Here is a 17,533-nt window from a genome sequence, read left to right on the forward strand (position 1 = left end):
GGGTTTTCAAAATAAAAGCTCTCAGATGCCAACTTTTTCTTTTCAGGGTCTCTATAGAAGCTGGGTTTTCAAAATGAAAGCTTAACAGGACCGCAGTGCCTAGATAATAAATCAGAATGACGGTCGAGCAGGAGGTCAAGTTTCAAATGCCACGTTTTCATACTGCCGTTCTGTGGAGATGTATTTAAATGATTAAGTAAACAATACATTATTCAGCCCTTCCCTGTTCCCATAAATGAGACATTCATGACTGGGAGGATATTACATCAGCAAATCTAATCAAATATTTATTTTAATAGCACTGGAATTAACTGGTCTTAAGACTCAGTTGAATTGCAGGGCAGGTTGCAGCATGTTCACATTGGCCTATACACTCACACATCCATGCTTTAATGCGACCCTTGTGAGCCCATATCGGTTTAGTATGTTACTGTGTTGGATTGAGAAGACATCGGGGGGTTTCAACACACACCCGTCAACACACACGCGCAGCAGGTCTCTGCGGACGATGATGAACGAGGCCTGCCAAAGCTACTGTTGGTTCTGTAAAGCCTCCAAGAAAGCCAACGTGGAGAGATTACTTGAAAGACCAGAAGAAAGCGGGTGTTGGGGGAAAGAAGAAGTCTCCGCCATGCCGTCACAAAGTGCCATAAAGCCTGCGGAGATCACAAAGCCGGCGTGCGAGCCTCACCCTGAAATAACCACGTTTACAATCCTTAAACATCACCTTGGCTCTACCCACACATGCAACCCGCGGCTGCCAACTGTAGGAGTCATACAGAAACACAATCATAGTTTGGCTCCAAGCGTCTCGTATCTTATCTTCCCCCTCTCCATGGTAGATATAACTCAATAAAAAGAGACGCAAATGGTGGAAATAACATGCCTCAGGGCCAAATACTGCGGGAGAGGACGGACAAACAACTCCAAATTCAATTTGAAGGTTTCAGCTGACTCTTGTAAAAAGTGTGTTGCTCTTCTCAAAGCTTAGAAAATAACTCGGGGGCTTTTAGTCCGGACAGAATCGTAGCCGTCTGGTTCTGTGCATCCTAATTCACAGATGCATCACAAACTAATTTCCTCTTGTTTGGGGTACAACAGCTAAGGTTTCAGCTGTGGAGGTTGGGCTAGAGGCTGGGTTTTCAAAATAAAAGCTCCCAGAGATGGTATATTGAGCTTAACAGGGTCTCTATAGAAGCTGGGTTTTCAAAATAAAAGCTCCCAGATTGTATCCTGAGCTTTACAGGGTCTCTATATAAACTGGGTTTTCAAAATAAAAGCTCCTAGATGGTATATTGAGCTTAACAGGGTCTCTATAGAAGCTGGGTTTTCAAAATAAAAGCTCCTACATGGTATATTGAGCTTTACAGGGTCTCTATAGAAGCTGGGTTTTCAAAATAAAAGCTCCCAGATGGTATATTGAGCTTTACAGGGTCTCTATAGAAGCTGGGTTTTCAAAATAAAAGCTCCCAAGTGGTATCCTGAGCTTTACAGGGTCTCTATATAAGCTGGGTTTTCAAAATAAAAGCTCCCAGATTGTATCCTGAGCTTTACAGGGTCTCTATATAAACTGGGTTTTCAAAATAAAAGCTCCTAGATGGTATATTGAGCTAAACAGGGTCTCTATAGAAGCTGGGATTTCAAAATAAAAGCTCATAGATGCTAACTTGGCCTTTTAATAGTCTCTATAGAAGCTGGGTTTTCAAAATAAAAGCTCCCAGTTGGTATCTTGAGCTTAACATGGTCTCTATAGAAGCTGGGTTTTCAAAATAAAAGCTCCCAGATGCTAACTTGGCCTTTTTAGAGTCTCTATAGAAGCTGGGTTTTCAAAATAAAAGCTCCCAGATGCTAACTTGGCCTTTTAATAGTCTCTATAGAAGCTGGGTTTCCAAAATAAAAGCTCCCAGTTGGTATCTTGAGCTTAACATGGTCTCTATGGAAGCTGGGTTTTCAATATAAAAGCTCCTACATGGTATATTGAGCTAAACAGGGTCTCTATAGAAGCTGTGATTTCAAAATAAAAGCGCATAGATGCTAACTTGGCCTTTTTAGAGTCTCTATAGAAGCTGTGTTTTCAAAATAAAAGCTCCCAGATGCTAACTTGGCCTTTTTAGAGTCTCTATAGAAGCTGTGTTTCAAAATAAAAGCTCCCAGATGGTTTAATATAAGCTCATAAGCACATGTATCATTTACTCCCACGTTGGCAGACAGCACAAAGGCCGATCAATTTGAAATGTCAGCGGCTGCACAATGGAGCTAAAGAGTTAGCGCGCGTGTGTGTGTGTGTGTGTGTGTGTATAATATGGCAGGGGACTTGTAGCTCATCTATCAAAGCCCCTAAGGGACAGGTGGTTTATCAAATGATGTTGTCTGTAAAGTGGATCTAATCCTCATAACCCTCCACCCTGTAGCCCCTGTATCTTTTCCTCCTTTATTCCCACACACACACACAAGGTCAAGCGGATCATAAAGCATGCAATCAAAACCTCAGAGGGATCTTATTGCACCTGAACAGGCTTACAACACACACACACACACACACACACACACACACACACACAAAACCTCTCCTGATATCGGTTTTTAAATCCCGACACCCTCTGAGAAATTCAGGGTCGATTTGTGTATATATTGGATGGTCTTGCTGGATTAGGGTCAAGTAAGCATGTCAGACAAGAATAATATTAAACACCACTGATAGATAAACAAAGGAAGCACACTTGCCTTCAACTTTAAGTCATGACACTGCTCTTGGTATAGAAACAACACGTGTAGTAGGTGTAGTAAAATGGAGTCATATGTTACTGTGTTTTTAGATTTTCCACCACAAAAACCAACATGGCTCCTTTGCTTGATGCTTTGACCTCATGATGGAAATCACGTTTCTCTCTGACATACAAGTAAACACTGCAGATTAAACAAATTTAAAAAACTGTAAATCTGGGCCAGTGCAGAGTTAAAGAAACATGTGTAAGAATCCACAAAAAGGCATGGCTTATGGCTTCACTGAATGACATCAAAGACGGGTGAAACCAACTAAAAGTAAATCAGTAACACATACTTCACACACACACACACACACACACACACACACACACACACACACACACATCCTCTCTACCTTCAATTATTCACCAGGTGGGAGTTAGTGACGACACACACACACTTCCACATCAATAATGAAGTCTCCAAGTGTGTGTGTGTGTGTGTGTGTGTGTGTGTGTGTGTGTGTGTGTGTGTGTGTGTGTGTGTGTGTGTGTGTGTGTGTGCCAAGGTCTTTCTGCAATGTTTAATTAATGTCATGTATACTCAAACAATGTACATTTTTCTCAACGTCAGCTAAGAGGAAAAGACACATGACAATAAATAATCAAGATACAAAAGAAAAGCTTTACGATGTGATCTACGGTCGGAAGCAGAACAGCCTTTCCATGAGAGGAAAAAGCTGCATTAGATTCGAGTGGTTTCGAGCCTCTAATGACAGAGGGTTACAACTCTCTGGATAATGGATTCCACGTTACCTCTCAGGGGAATCTGGCTAATAGAGTCTGTCCTGTGTTCCCGACAGAGCCTGAGGAAACAGCTGATTTTATAAACACCAGAAATGTCAAAAAGGGCACTAAACTTTGAGGATGAATGATGGTCTTTCAAAGGGACATCTCTAATGGCGCGTTTCCACTGCAGCGGGTAGCTCTGCGTTTCCACTTGGCCTAGCACCGGCTAGCGGGTCCTAATTCACAGCTTTTCTGGCCCGACTAAATCGTGGTTCTCGGGCCAGGAACAACCGGGCTGAGTCGGGCTGAGCATGCTAAAGAGAGAGAATCGCTGGCAAGGGGGCTACAACTACAACAAGATGAACATATTAGACCGTGATTTAATTGTAATACACGTTTCTAAATGCCGAAGTAACAACACACTGATACCGGTTAGTAAAAACCATGAATTAATGCTTTGACGAGTCTGCAGACAGACGGCAGAGAAACACCTTTTAAAATGCGTGTTTTCTGAATGGAGATCAGCTAAGCTAACGTTATATATGCTCCGACCGTCCACACTCACAACAACGGCCTACAGACATAAATAAAGCAGCGACTGTATCCTCCATGACACAGGCAGTCTGTGGTTTGGACTGGTTTCACTTCTGTCTAGTTGGACTGGTTTCACTTCTGTCTAGTTTCTGAACAGATATGAGGAGCTGTGAGCGCTGAGGGCTAACAGCTAACGGCTGTGTTGTTTTCTGGGGCGCTCATTGAAGATGACGTCACGGCTCCGCCTACACTGCGTTACTATGGTAACTACCCCAGTTCCTACACTGTAATGGAAGCGCAGCGTGAGTCGGGCCTAATAAGGCCTAACCAAACCGAGCGAGGCCTGCAGTGGAAACGCGACAGAGCCGTCCAGCTAACCAATCAGAGCAGACTGGGCTCTGGTTTCAGACAGAGGGTGAAAAGAGGTGCAGCAGCATGAGAACAATAAAGGGCTTTTTGAACATTAAAGCGCGGAGACACAACATGTGAACCTGAAAATGATAGCGGCCCTTTTTCTGATCTGGCCTTCAGCGCTCTCCTCCCCGTGTTGACAAAATGCCCGGTTCCAGTGCCAGCGTTCGTGTGAGCTGCAGGCTTATCTTTCCATTCACACGTTCGACTACACCTTCTGCACAAACACAACGGCAGGCACTGTAGCAGGAGAAAGACACTTTGTTTTAGTCAAGCTTTAGAGACAATGCCTCCCTTATTTCACCGATAAGCCATTTATTTGCCTGGTTCACTTTCAAGGCTTCTTCTCCTCAGCTCTCGTTCCCTTCCATCCGTCTCCCATCATGCTGTTATCATGCCCAGTCTGGTCCTCTGCTGGTTCCCATTTTGCAACGAAAGGATCTCAGCCTGGAACAAGAGTGTGTGTGCGTGCGTGTGCGTGTGTGTGTGTGTGTGTGTGTGTGTGTGTGTGTGTGCAATAGTTCTATTTGTTGTGTTCCCACTGCTGTCAGCTGATGCCTTTTTTCCCTCAACTGTTGATTGAGCCGTGACGTCTAAAGATGTTCCACAGAAATAGGACATTTCATGTATGTGTTGTGTGCGTGTGTGTGCGCTGTTATTTGTCTGAAAAGGGGAAGGAATCCCTGTCATGATAATAATAATAATGCATTTTATTTATTCACACACACACACACACACACACACACACACACACACACACACACACACACACACACACACACACACACACACACACACACACACACACACACACACACACACACACACACACACACACACACACACACACACACACACACACACACACACACACACACACACACACACACACACACACACACACACACACACACACACACACACACACACACACACACACACACACACACACACACACACACACACACACACACACACACACACACACACACACACACACACACGTAGAGTCGTCTGTCAAACCGACACGTCCCGAGGCACTGACAACCACATGCATTCCTGGCATTTTCCACAAGAGCCAATTAGGGCTCCTGGATCTGGATGTTTTAGAAAAGCGACTGAGGAAATTAATCATCATCACGAAACAACCAAGCTGATAATAATAATAATACAGCGTCTGGGGGTTTCTGAATGCAAATCACCGGCACAAGAACCAAGCTCTCTTGTCAATTTGCTGCGGCCATTAATTGTGAAAACACACGCACCGGAGAAGACGCACCGGTGCACGGCTGCACCGACTTCATTAAAGCTGCTCTCAGAGGACGCCTTTATCCAAACAGACTCTCTCACATCGAGCACACAAGGATTCAAAACACATGCAAATACTTAAGAAGCCGGATGACGGTGAAGACTGACCTCCACACAGAACACGGGTGTGTGTGTGTGTGTGGGACTAAGCAAATGAGAGGGATAAAGGCCATAGTGACGGGAAGACAGTGACACACGAGAGAGGACCGCTTATCACAAAGCATGACAGCATCACGAGAGAGAGACTGGTTAGCATTGGACCAGCCGTTTGAAAAGCAGAGGCTGGGAGAGAGGTGTGGTGTGTTTGGACAGGAAGCTGGTTTGTATCCCACTTCCTGTCTGCCCCATAAAGTGGATATGGCTAAAAGGTACATGGAGCATCGTGAACTATCCTTAAAACCCAATTGTACATCTCTTATCTTGTGCAGAGAGGATTATTTCTGTACTCTTGCAACAACAACAACAACTCACCGATATCTCGAAGACTTCCTGCGTGTCGTCGAGCATTTGGACCCGGATGGACACCTGTCTTCCTGGAGGAGTCTGAGCAGGAGGACGGTGGCCAGGCTCCAACGTTGAAATCCCAAAGCTATCCGGCGCGCTCAGCCTCTGTCCGGCTGCAGACGGCCTCTCCGCCGGTTCCACCATGATGACGGCGGTCAGGATGCTGCCTACGATTCAATTACAGATTCAAGTCAAGGCTCTATTGTCACTTGCACGGTAGCTACAGAGTAGATATGTCACAGGCTCCTCCAACAGTGCAACACATATATATATATATATATACCGTACTTTTCGGACTATAAGCCGCAACTTTTTCCCCCATTTTTTTTGTACAGCTAACGGCCACTAGGGACCCTCCTAAATCTATGGATTTTACAGGTACAATTAACCACCTTTAACACTACGGGCTCTAGGACCGGTCCGCGCCCGCCACCTTTAAGCGGCGGGCTCCAGCAGGAAAAGCTGGAGGCCGGAAAAGAGTGAGACAGGTAGCACGCCAAAGTAAAAGTGGAACCGAGAGACAGAACGAGAGCAAGACAGACGGACAATGTAGCTGCTGCGGCTTATATGCAGGTGCGCTTTATAGTCCGACAAGTACAGTATATATGACATGGAACAAATAAAACCGATAAAATAGTGCAAGAACGTAGAAAAATAGTTTTTTTTATTCGTCTCGACTGTTTTTGAATGCCATTTCATAATGTGTTTCTGATGCACTATTTCTTAATGCTCTTAAGCACAGAGCTTTACTAATACACTGGCCTTACTCAACATGTGGGGTTCAGTGTCTTTCTATGCGCTTCAAGCCAACAATCTGTTGAGTCTGTGATTTGAGGTATTCTGCTCTCCTGAAAACAGGCCCTTTTGAAGCCGTAAGGATCCAGCATTCCCTCACATCCTAAAGAGCATCGCATCCTGTGTGGGGTGCTTACATGTACACAATTTCCTTATAAGGAGTTCCTGTAGTTGAACAGAATGCATTTTGAGATAAAAAAACATTTTGAGAAAGAAATACAATAAAAGGTTCGTTCTCTCAGAAAACAGAGTAGCTTTCCGGTGTCAGTGTCAATAAATGTGGAAAACTACATTCGAGCGTCTGTTGGAATACATTCCCAACACGGAAAACATTGTGTTTGATTAGAAAATAGAAATGCGCTGACGTTTATTCAGTCTCGATTAAAGTGGCCTTGCACAATGTAGGAAAAAACCACCGAGACATTTAGTCTTCCTTTATAGGTCAGGATGATGACATGACTGCATTTAAAGCACAGACTACAGCAGCGAAACACACACACACACACACACACACACACGTTGCCACACACACACACACACACACACACTGCGCTGTTTCAAGACCAGTTCAGACACGAATCAAAGCAGATGAGATGCGGTCTGAAAGCACACAAAAGATGGAGGCGGAGACACTCCCCCCCCCCCCCTCCTCTCTTTTCTCTCAGACTCGCCCACCTCCATCCCACCCTTGATAAACCTCAACCTCAGACAATAAATATCCCGTCAGATGGTTGGTGACATCGGGGCGGAGGAATGTTTTCAGTCAGTGGGCAACGCAGGGACGAATTGTGCCAACACACCAACACACCGGTGTCTATGGGAAGCAATGGGAGGCGTACGTACAACACGGTGATAATTAAATCCCTCCTTGGTTCGGACACATTTGGCCATTATCGCTTTGTCGATACATCAATACGTCATTAGGGACCCATTGGGCGGTCCTTAGATCTTTCTCCGTAGTCACATGTTCAAATCCTCCTCTCCCGAGCATCCTCATTAAAGTCCATATTTCAACACAGATGATTACAAGTCTCCCAGCTTCCTCCGCCCGCATCTGGAGAATGAAAGCTGCTGTATACTTTGTGGTGTTTCGTAGAGACTATCTTTATGGTCATTTCTCTGAAAGACAGGAAGTTAAGTGACTCATCGGTGAAGGCGCTGTGCACCGTCGTCTTTTAGGGAAAGGGGCTGAAAACGTTCATCAAGAAAAGAAAATAATAATCTCCGAGCAGCGAGCCGAGAGAGGCATCTTCACGGCTCTATTTGGGCATTCGGGATAAGAAGTGTGTACATTAAAAAGGCAATTATTTCCGAGGTGAAAATATATCTAACCCGACAGCAGGGTCTTCAGATAGGCAGAGTGCAACAGAAGAGGCCCCGGATATGGCACATGTCTACAGGCTCCAGGGTATGTGACCTCTGACCCCTGAATGAAAGTGCTCTCTTTCCTGCATCACAAAGATATATGGCCCTCAAACATGTGTAATAATCCGTATTTCCGCCTCTCTCTTTCACACCTCGTGTTCCAACGTGAGAACTGAATTCAACACCCCACCTTGGACTAATCCCTCCACCTGCAAACCAACAAAAGCTGGACCTGGAAACTGGGTAAGTGACCGGACAATAAAAAAAGGACCTGACATTCAAGTTACTCGTTACACCTGTGGGGAAAGCCTTTTGTTCTGATGCCCTACTTCCCCGATGCACTGAACACGGTTATGGGTTGTTTATTGGTATCGTCCAAAGTCAAGCTTTACAAAAAGAAGAAGTGTTACCTCTGTCGTGAAACCCTACTGCCTTTGTGTCTCTCAAAGCAAAACACGGCCTCGTTATTCACTCACAACAAGGTGCCAATTACCCCGCCAGCAGATCATACTGTGCAACAGAAGTGTTGGTTAGTTGCACGTCGTCAGCCTCTCTGCACTCACTCATCATTCAAGCAGCATGTCGGGTTAATTTCAGAGCGTGTTTTAAAACCACAAACATAAAACAGCAACTATAGTAAGAGTACAGAGTGGATAGTATAGTTTTCCAACATCAAGCTACATCAAAGCAGAGATGGCAGAAGTACACACATCCTGTACTCAAGTAGAAGTACAGATACTCGTGTTTAAAAATACTCTGGTGAAAGTAGAAGTACTGACTAAACTTCTTAACTCAAGTCAAAGTAAAGAACTTTGAAGTGTACTTCAGTAAAAAGTACCCATAGCTAGCAGCTGCTTTAAAGAGTACCTGACCTCCCTTTATATTAATAGAACAGTAATGTCATTGTTAGCTAATGAATGTTTCCATGCTGAACAACGGCAACATGACAACGTTTCCATTGGTCCCTCTTCTTTAGAGAAGACCAGGAAGTGATGGATACACGGATCGTGTTCCAACAATAGGCACGCAGTGACTCTAAAGAATAATGACCACGCACCAACACACATTCAACATGAGTTCAACATGTGAGAAGTAGAAAGTACAGGTATTTGAGTTCAACATGTGAGAAGTAGAAAGTACAGGTATTTGAGTTCAACATGTAAGAAGTAGAAAGTACAGGTATTTGAGTTCAACATGTAAGAAGTAGAAAGTACAGGTATTTGAGTTCAACATGTAAACATGAGAGAAGTAGAAAGTACAGGTATTTGAGTTCAACATGTAAGAAGTAGAAAGTACAGGTATTTGTGTTCAACATGTGAGAAGTAGAAAGTACAGGTATTTGTGTTCAACATGTGAGAAGTAGAAAGTACAGGTATTTGTGTTCAACATGTGAGAAGTAGAAAGTACAGGTATTTGTGTTCAACATGTGAGAAGTAGAAAGTACAGGTATTTGAGTTCAACATGTAAGAAGTAGAAAGTACAGGTATTTGAGTTCAACATGTAAGAAGTAGAAAGTACAGGTATTTGAGTTCAACATGTAAGAAGTAGAAAGTACAGGTATTTGAGTTCAACATGTAGAGAAGTAGAAAGTACAGGTATTTGAGTTCAACATGTAAGAAGTAGAAAGTACAGGTATTTGAGTTCAACATGTAAGAAGTAGAAAGTACAGGTATTTGAGTTCAACATGTGAGAAGTAGAAAGTACAGGTATTTGAGTTCAACATGTAAGAAGTAGAAAGTACAGGTATTTGAGTTCAACATGTGAGAAGTAGAAAGTACAGGTATTTGAGTTCAACATGTGAGAAGTAGAAAGTACAGGTATTTGTGTTCAACATGTGAGAAGTAGAAAGTACAGGTATTTGGTTCAACATGTAGAGAAGTAGAAAGTACAGGTATTTGAGTTCAACATGTGAGAAGTAGAAAGTACAGGTATTTGAGTTCAACATGTGAGAAGTAGAAAGTACAGGTATTTGAGTTCAACATGTGAGAAGTAGAAAGTACAGGTATTTGGTTCAACATGTAGAGAAGTAGAAAGTACAGGTATTTGAGTTCAACATGTGAGAAGTAGAAAGTACAGGTATTTGAGTTCAACATGTAAGAAGTAGAAAGTACAGGTATTTGAGTTCAACATGTAAGAAGTAGAAAGTACAGGTATTTGAGTTCAACATGTGAGAAGTAGAAAGTACAGGTATTTGAGTTCAACATGTGAGAAGTAGAAAGTACAGGTATTTGTGTTCAACATGTGAGAAGTAGAAAGTACAGGTATTTGAGTTCAACATGTAAGAAGTAGAAAGTACAGGTATTTGAGTTCAACATGTAAGAAGTAGAAAGTACAGGTATTTGAGTTCAACATGTGAGAAGTAGAAAGTACAGGTATTTGAGTTCAACATGTGAGAAGTAGAAAGTACAGGTATTTGTGTTCAACATGTGAGAAGTAGAAAGTACAGGTATTTGGGTTCAACATGTAGAGAAGTAGAAAGTACAGGTATTTGAGTTCAACATGTGAGAAGTAGAAAGTACAGGTATTTGAGTTCAACATGTGAGAAGTAGAAAGTACAGGTATTTGAGTTCAACATGTGAGAAGTAGAAAGTACAGGTATTTGGGTTCAACATGTAGAGAAGTAGAAAGTACAGGTATTTGAGTTCAACATGTGAGAAGTAGAAAGTACAGGTATTTGAGTTCAACATGTAAGAAGTAGAAAGTACAGGTATTTGAGTTCAACATGTAAGAAGTAGAAAGTACAGGTATTTGAGTTCAACATGTGAGAAGTAGAAAGTACAGGTATTTGGGTTCAACATGAGAGAAGTAGAAAGTACAGGTATTTGAGTTCAACATGTGAGAAGTAGAAAGTACAGGTATTTGAGTTCAACATGTGAGAAGTAGAAAGTACAGGTATTTGAGTTCAACATGTAAGAAGTAGAAAGTACAGGTATTTGAGTTCAACATGTGAGAAGTAGAAAGTACAGGTATTTGTGTTCAACATGTGAGAAGTAGAAAGTACAGGTATTTGTGTTCAACATGTGAGAAGTAGAAAGTACAGGTATTTGTGTTCAACATGTGAGAAGTAGAAAGTACAGGTATTTGTGTTCAAAATGTAAGAAGTAGAAAGTACAGGTATTTGTGTTCAACATGTAAGAAGTAGAAAGTACAGGTATTTGTGTTCAACATGTAAGAAGTAGAAAGTACAGGTATTTGGGTTCAACATGTAAGAAGTAGAAAGTACAGGTATTTGAGTTCAACATGTGAGAAGTAGAAAGTACAGGTATTTGAGTTCAACATGTAAGAAGTAGAAAGTACAAGTATTTGAGTTCAACATGTAAGAAGTAGAAAGTACAAGTATTTGAGTTCAACATGTAAGAAGTAGAAAGTACAAGTATTTGAGTTCAACATGTAAGAAGTAGAAAGTACAGGTATTTGGGTTCAAAGTGTAAGAAGTAGAAAGTACAAGTATTTGAGTTCAACATGTAAGAAGTAGAAAGTACAGGTATTTGAGTTCAACATGTGAGAAGTAGAAAGTACAGGTATTTGAGTTCAACATGTAAGAAGTAGAAAGTACAAGTATTTGAGTTCAACATGTAAGAAGTAGAAAGTACAAGTATTTGTGTTCAACATGTAAGAAGTAGAAAGTACAGGTATTTGAGTTCAACATGTGAGAAGTAGAAAGTACAGGTATTTGAGTTCAACATGTAAGAAGTAGAAAGTACAAGTATTTGAGTTCAACATGTAAGAAGTAGAAAGTACAAGTATTTGAGTTCAACATGTAAGAAGTAGAAAGTACAGGTATTTGGGTTCAAAGTGTAAGAAGTAGAAAGTACAAGTATTTGAGTTCAACATGTAAGAAGTAGAAAGTACAGGTATTTGAGTTCAACATGTAAGAAGTAGAAAGTACAGGTATTTTAGTTCAACATGTAAGAAGTAGAAAGTACAGGTATTTGAGTTCAACATGTGAGAAGTAGAAAGTACAGGTATTTGGGTTCAACATGTAAGAAGTAGAAAGTACAGGTATTTGAGTTCAACATGTAAGATAAGAAATAGAAAGTACAGGTATTTGGGTTCAACATGTAAGATAAGAAGTAGAAAGTACAGGTATTTGAGTTCAACATGTAAGATAAGAAGTAGAAAGTACAGGTATTTGAGTTCAACATGTGAGAAGTAGAAAGTACAGGTATTTGAGTTCAACATGTAAGAAGTAGAAAGTACAAGTATTTGAGTTCAACATGTAAGAAGTAGAAAGTACAGGTATTTGGGTTCAAAGTGTAAGAAGTAGAAAGTACAAGTATTTGAGTTCAACATGTAAGAAGTAGAAAGTACAAGTATTTGAGTTCAACATGTAAGAAGTAGAAAGTACAGGTATTTGGGTTCAAAGTGTAAGAAGTAGAAAGTACAAGTATTTGAGTTCAACATGTAAGAAGTAGAAAGTACAGGTATTTGAGTTCAACATGTAAGAAGTAGAAAGTACAGGTATTTGAGTTCAACATGTAAGAAGTAGAAAGTACAGGTATTTGAGTTCAACATGTGAGAAGTAGAAAGTACAGGTATTTGGGTTCAACATGTAAGAAGTAGAAAGTACAGGTATTTGAGTTCAACATGTAAGAAGTAGAAAGTACAGGTATTTGGTTCAACATGTAAGAAGTAGAAAGTACAGGTATTTGAGTTCAACATGTGAGAAGTAGAAAGTACAGGTATTTGAGTTCAAAATGTAAGAAGTAGAAAGTACAGGTATTTGAGTTCAAAATGTAAGAAGTAGAAAGTACAGGTATTTGAGTTCAACATGTAAGAAGTAGAAAGTACAGGTATTTGAGTTCAACATGTGAGAAGTAGAAAGTACAGGTATTTGTGTTCAAATGTAAGAAGTAGAAAGTACAGGTATTTGAGTTCAACATGTAAGAAGTAGAAAGTACAGGTATTTGGGTTCAACATGTAAGAAGTAGAAAGTACAGGTATTTGAGTTCAACATGTAAGAAGTAGAAAGTACAGGTATTTGAGTTCAACATGTAAGAAGTAGAAAGTACAGGTATTTGGGTTCAACATGTAAGAAGTAGAAAGTACAGGTATTTGTGTTCAACATGAGAGAAGTAGAAAGTACAGGTATTTGTGTTCAAAATGTAAGAAGTAGAAAGTACAGGTATTTGAGTTCAAAATGTAAGAAGTAGAAAGTACAGGTATTTGAGTTCAACATGTAAGAAGTAGAAAGTACAGGTATTTGAGTTCAACATGTAAGAAGTAGAAAGTACAGGTATTTGAGTTCAACATGTGAGAAGTAGAAAGTACAGGTATTTGAGTTCAACATGAGAGAAGTAGAAAGTACAGGTATTTGAGTTCAACATGTAAGAAGTAGAAAGTACAGGTATTTGAGTTCAACATGTAAGAAGTAGAAAGTACAGGTATTTGAGTTCAACATGTAAGAAGTAGAAAGTACAGGTATTTGAGTTCAACATGTAAGAAGTAGAAAGTACAGGTATTTGAGTTCAACATGTAAGAAGTAGAAAGTACAGGTATTTGAGTTCAACATGTAAGAAGTAGAAAGTACAGGTATTTGAGTTCAACATGTAAGAAGTAGAAAGTACAGGTATTTGAGTTCAACATGTAAGAAGTAGAAAGTACAGGTATTTGTGTTCAACATGTAAGAAGTAGAAAGTACAGGTATTTGTGTTCAACATGTAAGAAGTAGAAAGTACAGGTATTTGTGTTCAACATGTAAGAAGTAGAAAGTACAGGTATTTGAGTTCAACATGAAAGAAGTAGAAAGTCGTCAGAAAAATAAGTAGTGGAGTAAAGTACTGATACCTGAAAAATGTACTTGAGTACAGTAACAAAGTATTTGTACTACTTCCCACCTTTGCATAAAAGTATTAGCATCAAAAGTGACCGGGTTGATTCAAGACATGGAATAATTCAGCTTTATCTCCAAAGAGTAGACACTTGGCAGCCGGAGTTTCATCAGCTCCTCCGTCGGGGCTCTTCTGGGATTATTAATGGAGTTAGTGGAGAGGAATACAGATCACACAGGCACAAAGGAAGCCACTGTGGGAGCGTCCAGCTTTAAAACTCGACGGGAACGAGGCCTCTTCGCAGCCTTTGAACTGGTGTTGGCTGAAAGTTTCCCAAGAGTTGAGAGAGGGAAGCCAGGCTCTGGGAATCGGATGTGAGCGCAAGTGTAAACAAGTGCATCAACAGAGAAGGCTTTATGTGTAACAGGGCAAATCTGGTTTGAATTATTCAAACAAATGAAAACTTACATATGTTGAAGTTCAAATAAACCGGGTAGATCCTGGTGTTGCATAATAGGCAACATTCGCCCGTTTTGAAACAGGCCTGACGAGCAACGGCGGATAAAACTGAAAGCGATGCCGAAATACAGAAATGGTGATTTAAAAGAGGAAGAATTTAACTACAAAAAGGGATGTGATGGACATATGTGGGTTTCACTCCCACAGGGCTGAACTAACGTGGCTTAATCTGTAGAGTTACCACTTTAAAAAGTAATTTATAATACCAATATCTCCTTAATTCTGACCAAAACCCCTAAATATATTCAGTTTTCTTCACGCAAACTGGTTTAAAAGACATTTAAAAAGCTGGAACCAGTTGTCTATACGACGTTAGAATCTCATAATACAAGAAAGCCGAGGGAGTCGTTCAGGAATAGGTCTATTGTTTTGTAAAGACAGAATTTGGATTGGTATGATAAGAAAATATGTGAAAAAAGTGACTCAGCTATTCCCAGTCCATCTGTTATCGCTTGGGAAAGATCCTACATTCACGTGTTGGGAAGGGGTGCATTAAGTAAATGACCCTCATCGTAGGGCTGCTCAATTAATCGTATTTTAATCGCGATTACGATTATGGCTTGCAACGATTACGAAAACAACGTAATCGAAAAATAAAACGTTGAATTATACTTAAAGTTCAGGGTAACCAACTGTTAAAAACACTGTTCAAATGTTTTTTCTCCAATAAATCGATGTTTTCAAAGTCAATGGATAATCGTTTTTAATAATCGTGATATCAAGTGGACTGAGTGGAATATGTTGAATAGTTTTACCAAAATGTTGGCTATATGTTAAGGAGTTTTCACGTTGTGACGGTGCACTGCAACATGTTTGTTGATCTTGTTTATTGGTAATTATTATTTTGATATTATTTATTTAAATGTAGACATGAATGTATAATTTATTTTATGTTGGTTTTTCCGTTGATTAGCTGCTTCAACAGTTCAAAAGTTCAAATGATTATTTGTATTTGTTTTAAAGTCCAATAAATGGATGTTTTTAAAGTCAATGAATAATCGCATTTACAATTATTGACCCAAATAATGGAGATTATGATTGTTGCCATAACAACGAGCAGCCCTGCCTCATATCATGCAGCGTGAGTCCCAAAGTCAGTAAACAATCCAAAAACAAGTCAAGAACGATAATATCAAAAGGTTCAAATGCAAATGAGTGCGGAGACGATATTCATCCGTTACCTGCGTGTGTTCCATCACCAGGAGGACCGTATTAAATAAAGAGCGACTGATCAAATCCAAATATCAGCTGCAACCCGACACGAGATCAAGGCCGGAACACGACGCGGCTCGACAGGTCGATGGGCTGAGCTTCGTACGACGTTTCATCAAAGTGACACTCTGCACCCGGCGAGCCATTAAGCTGCTCGACTGCTCTCAGGAGTGTGTGTGTGTGTGTGTGTGTGTGAGAGAATAAAAGAAAGGGAGTGTTACACCAATTCTCCAAGTGTTATGGGTGTGATATTGACTCAAACAGAGAATTGGCAAAAGGGCAATGTCGTGAATATATTCCTGTCAATTAGAAATGTTTGCCATCTGTTCTGCCATTCTGTGTGTGTGTGTGTGTGTGTGTGTGTGTGTGTGTGTGTGTGTGAATAAAAGAAAGAACAGCAATTCTCCAAGTGGTATAGGTGTGATATTGATTTGAACAGAGAATGTCACGGATGATATATCGATTGACAACAACACTATATTCGAAGAAGCAACATCTACATTATCGATTGGTCCAAAAACACCTCCTTCCTAAACACGCTGATAAAGATTAGTTTACACTAACGATTAGAAGAGCCAGAGATAAAGGGTAAATAAAGGATATGGATCTATCTTGTTAACCCCCATGCCCACCAGCCATTAAGACAAAGCTGACCCTGTGCTCTGACCTCACTCTGAAATGGGGGCGGTGCAAAAAGAACCACATGCCCCCAAGAGATCAATAAATGAAAGGAGGTTTGTTTGTCACCTCAGAGGTGCCATTTGGATCCTCCGGGGTATGATGGGCAGTGTTTATGACCAAACCTAGAAAGAGGGACAGAACCCACAACATGCAGCCGCTTTTTAAGTGAAATAAACTATACTAAAAGCAGCGTGCACGTGCCCCGGGATGTAGGTTAGCGGAGTAATCCTTTAGGCTATGGCTAAAGCAACCTGATCACATCCAAGAGACGGACTGTGTGCGTGTGCTCAACATTAATATGCATGTGATGACAATGACAAGCCTATTGTGAGGTTTGGTGAATGGAAATGAAAGCAACATGAAAATCCACGATATAAAAACAAACATCAGCCGAAGTGAACGCCACGTTAAAGATGTGAAACCACGCGTTAAGTTCGCGAGAAACGTTGCGATGCGTGTTCACGTTTTAAGCACTTTATTAGAGATCCTTGTCTATGATTAAGCTTACAGTAAAAGCTGGAGCTCAGCCGATTAGGAAAATGAACAGGCTGGCTGCAATGGACGCGAGATTACACTTCAAGATATCTCATTGAACACTCGTTTCATTCGGAGTGGCTAAATCACAAGTAAGTGAGGTTTATATATACACCGTGTAACCTCGCTGTATAGCCCGGATAGCATGATTTCCTTACCCCCCTCTTCTCTGTCTTCAGGATCCACAGATTGTCCCTCAGTAAAGAGCTTTTATTTCCCACTCGGTGCTGGAAGTTTCGCTCGGTTTTAGTCCTTTTTGTGCAGCCGAGCCGCTCCCTCTCAGGTGGGACGTGGATTCTGCTCGGTAGCCATTGCAACAAATGTGGGGAAACCGTGCATGGAGCTTTTCTCCTGGAACAATAAAGAGCTCCACACCGCCTACAGTGTGAGGAAGGCAGGGAGAAA

The 17,533-nt window shown here is 40.9% G+C and overlaps 1 protein-coding gene across 1 annotated transcript in view; it reads right to left on the minus strand.

The window, feature by feature from the left end:
• The window catches only part of LOC117443297 (FERM, ARHGEF and pleckstrin domain-containing protein 1-like), a 29,838-nt gene extending 12,305 nt beyond the window's left edge, over positions 1 to 17,533 (minus strand). The window contains exons 1-2 of the mRNA XM_034079266.1: positions 17,287 to 17,533; positions 6,219 to 6,418 (exon numbers count right to left, since the gene is read on the minus strand). Of these exons, the coding sequence (XP_033935157.1) occupies positions 6,219 to 6,395 (177 nt within the window). The 5' untranslated portion in view covers positions 6,396 to 6,418; positions 17,287 to 17,533. The remainder of the gene's footprint in view (positions 1 to 6,218; positions 6,419 to 17,286) is intronic.

This window comes from Pseudochaenichthys georgianus, unplaced genomic scaffold (genome assembly GCF_902827115.2).
Source record: "Pseudochaenichthys georgianus unplaced genomic scaffold, fPseGeo1.2 scaffold_578_arrow_ctg1, whole genome shotgun sequence".
Taxonomy (NCBI): domain Eukaryota; kingdom Metazoa; phylum Chordata; class Actinopteri; order Perciformes; family Channichthyidae; genus Pseudochaenichthys; species Pseudochaenichthys georgianus.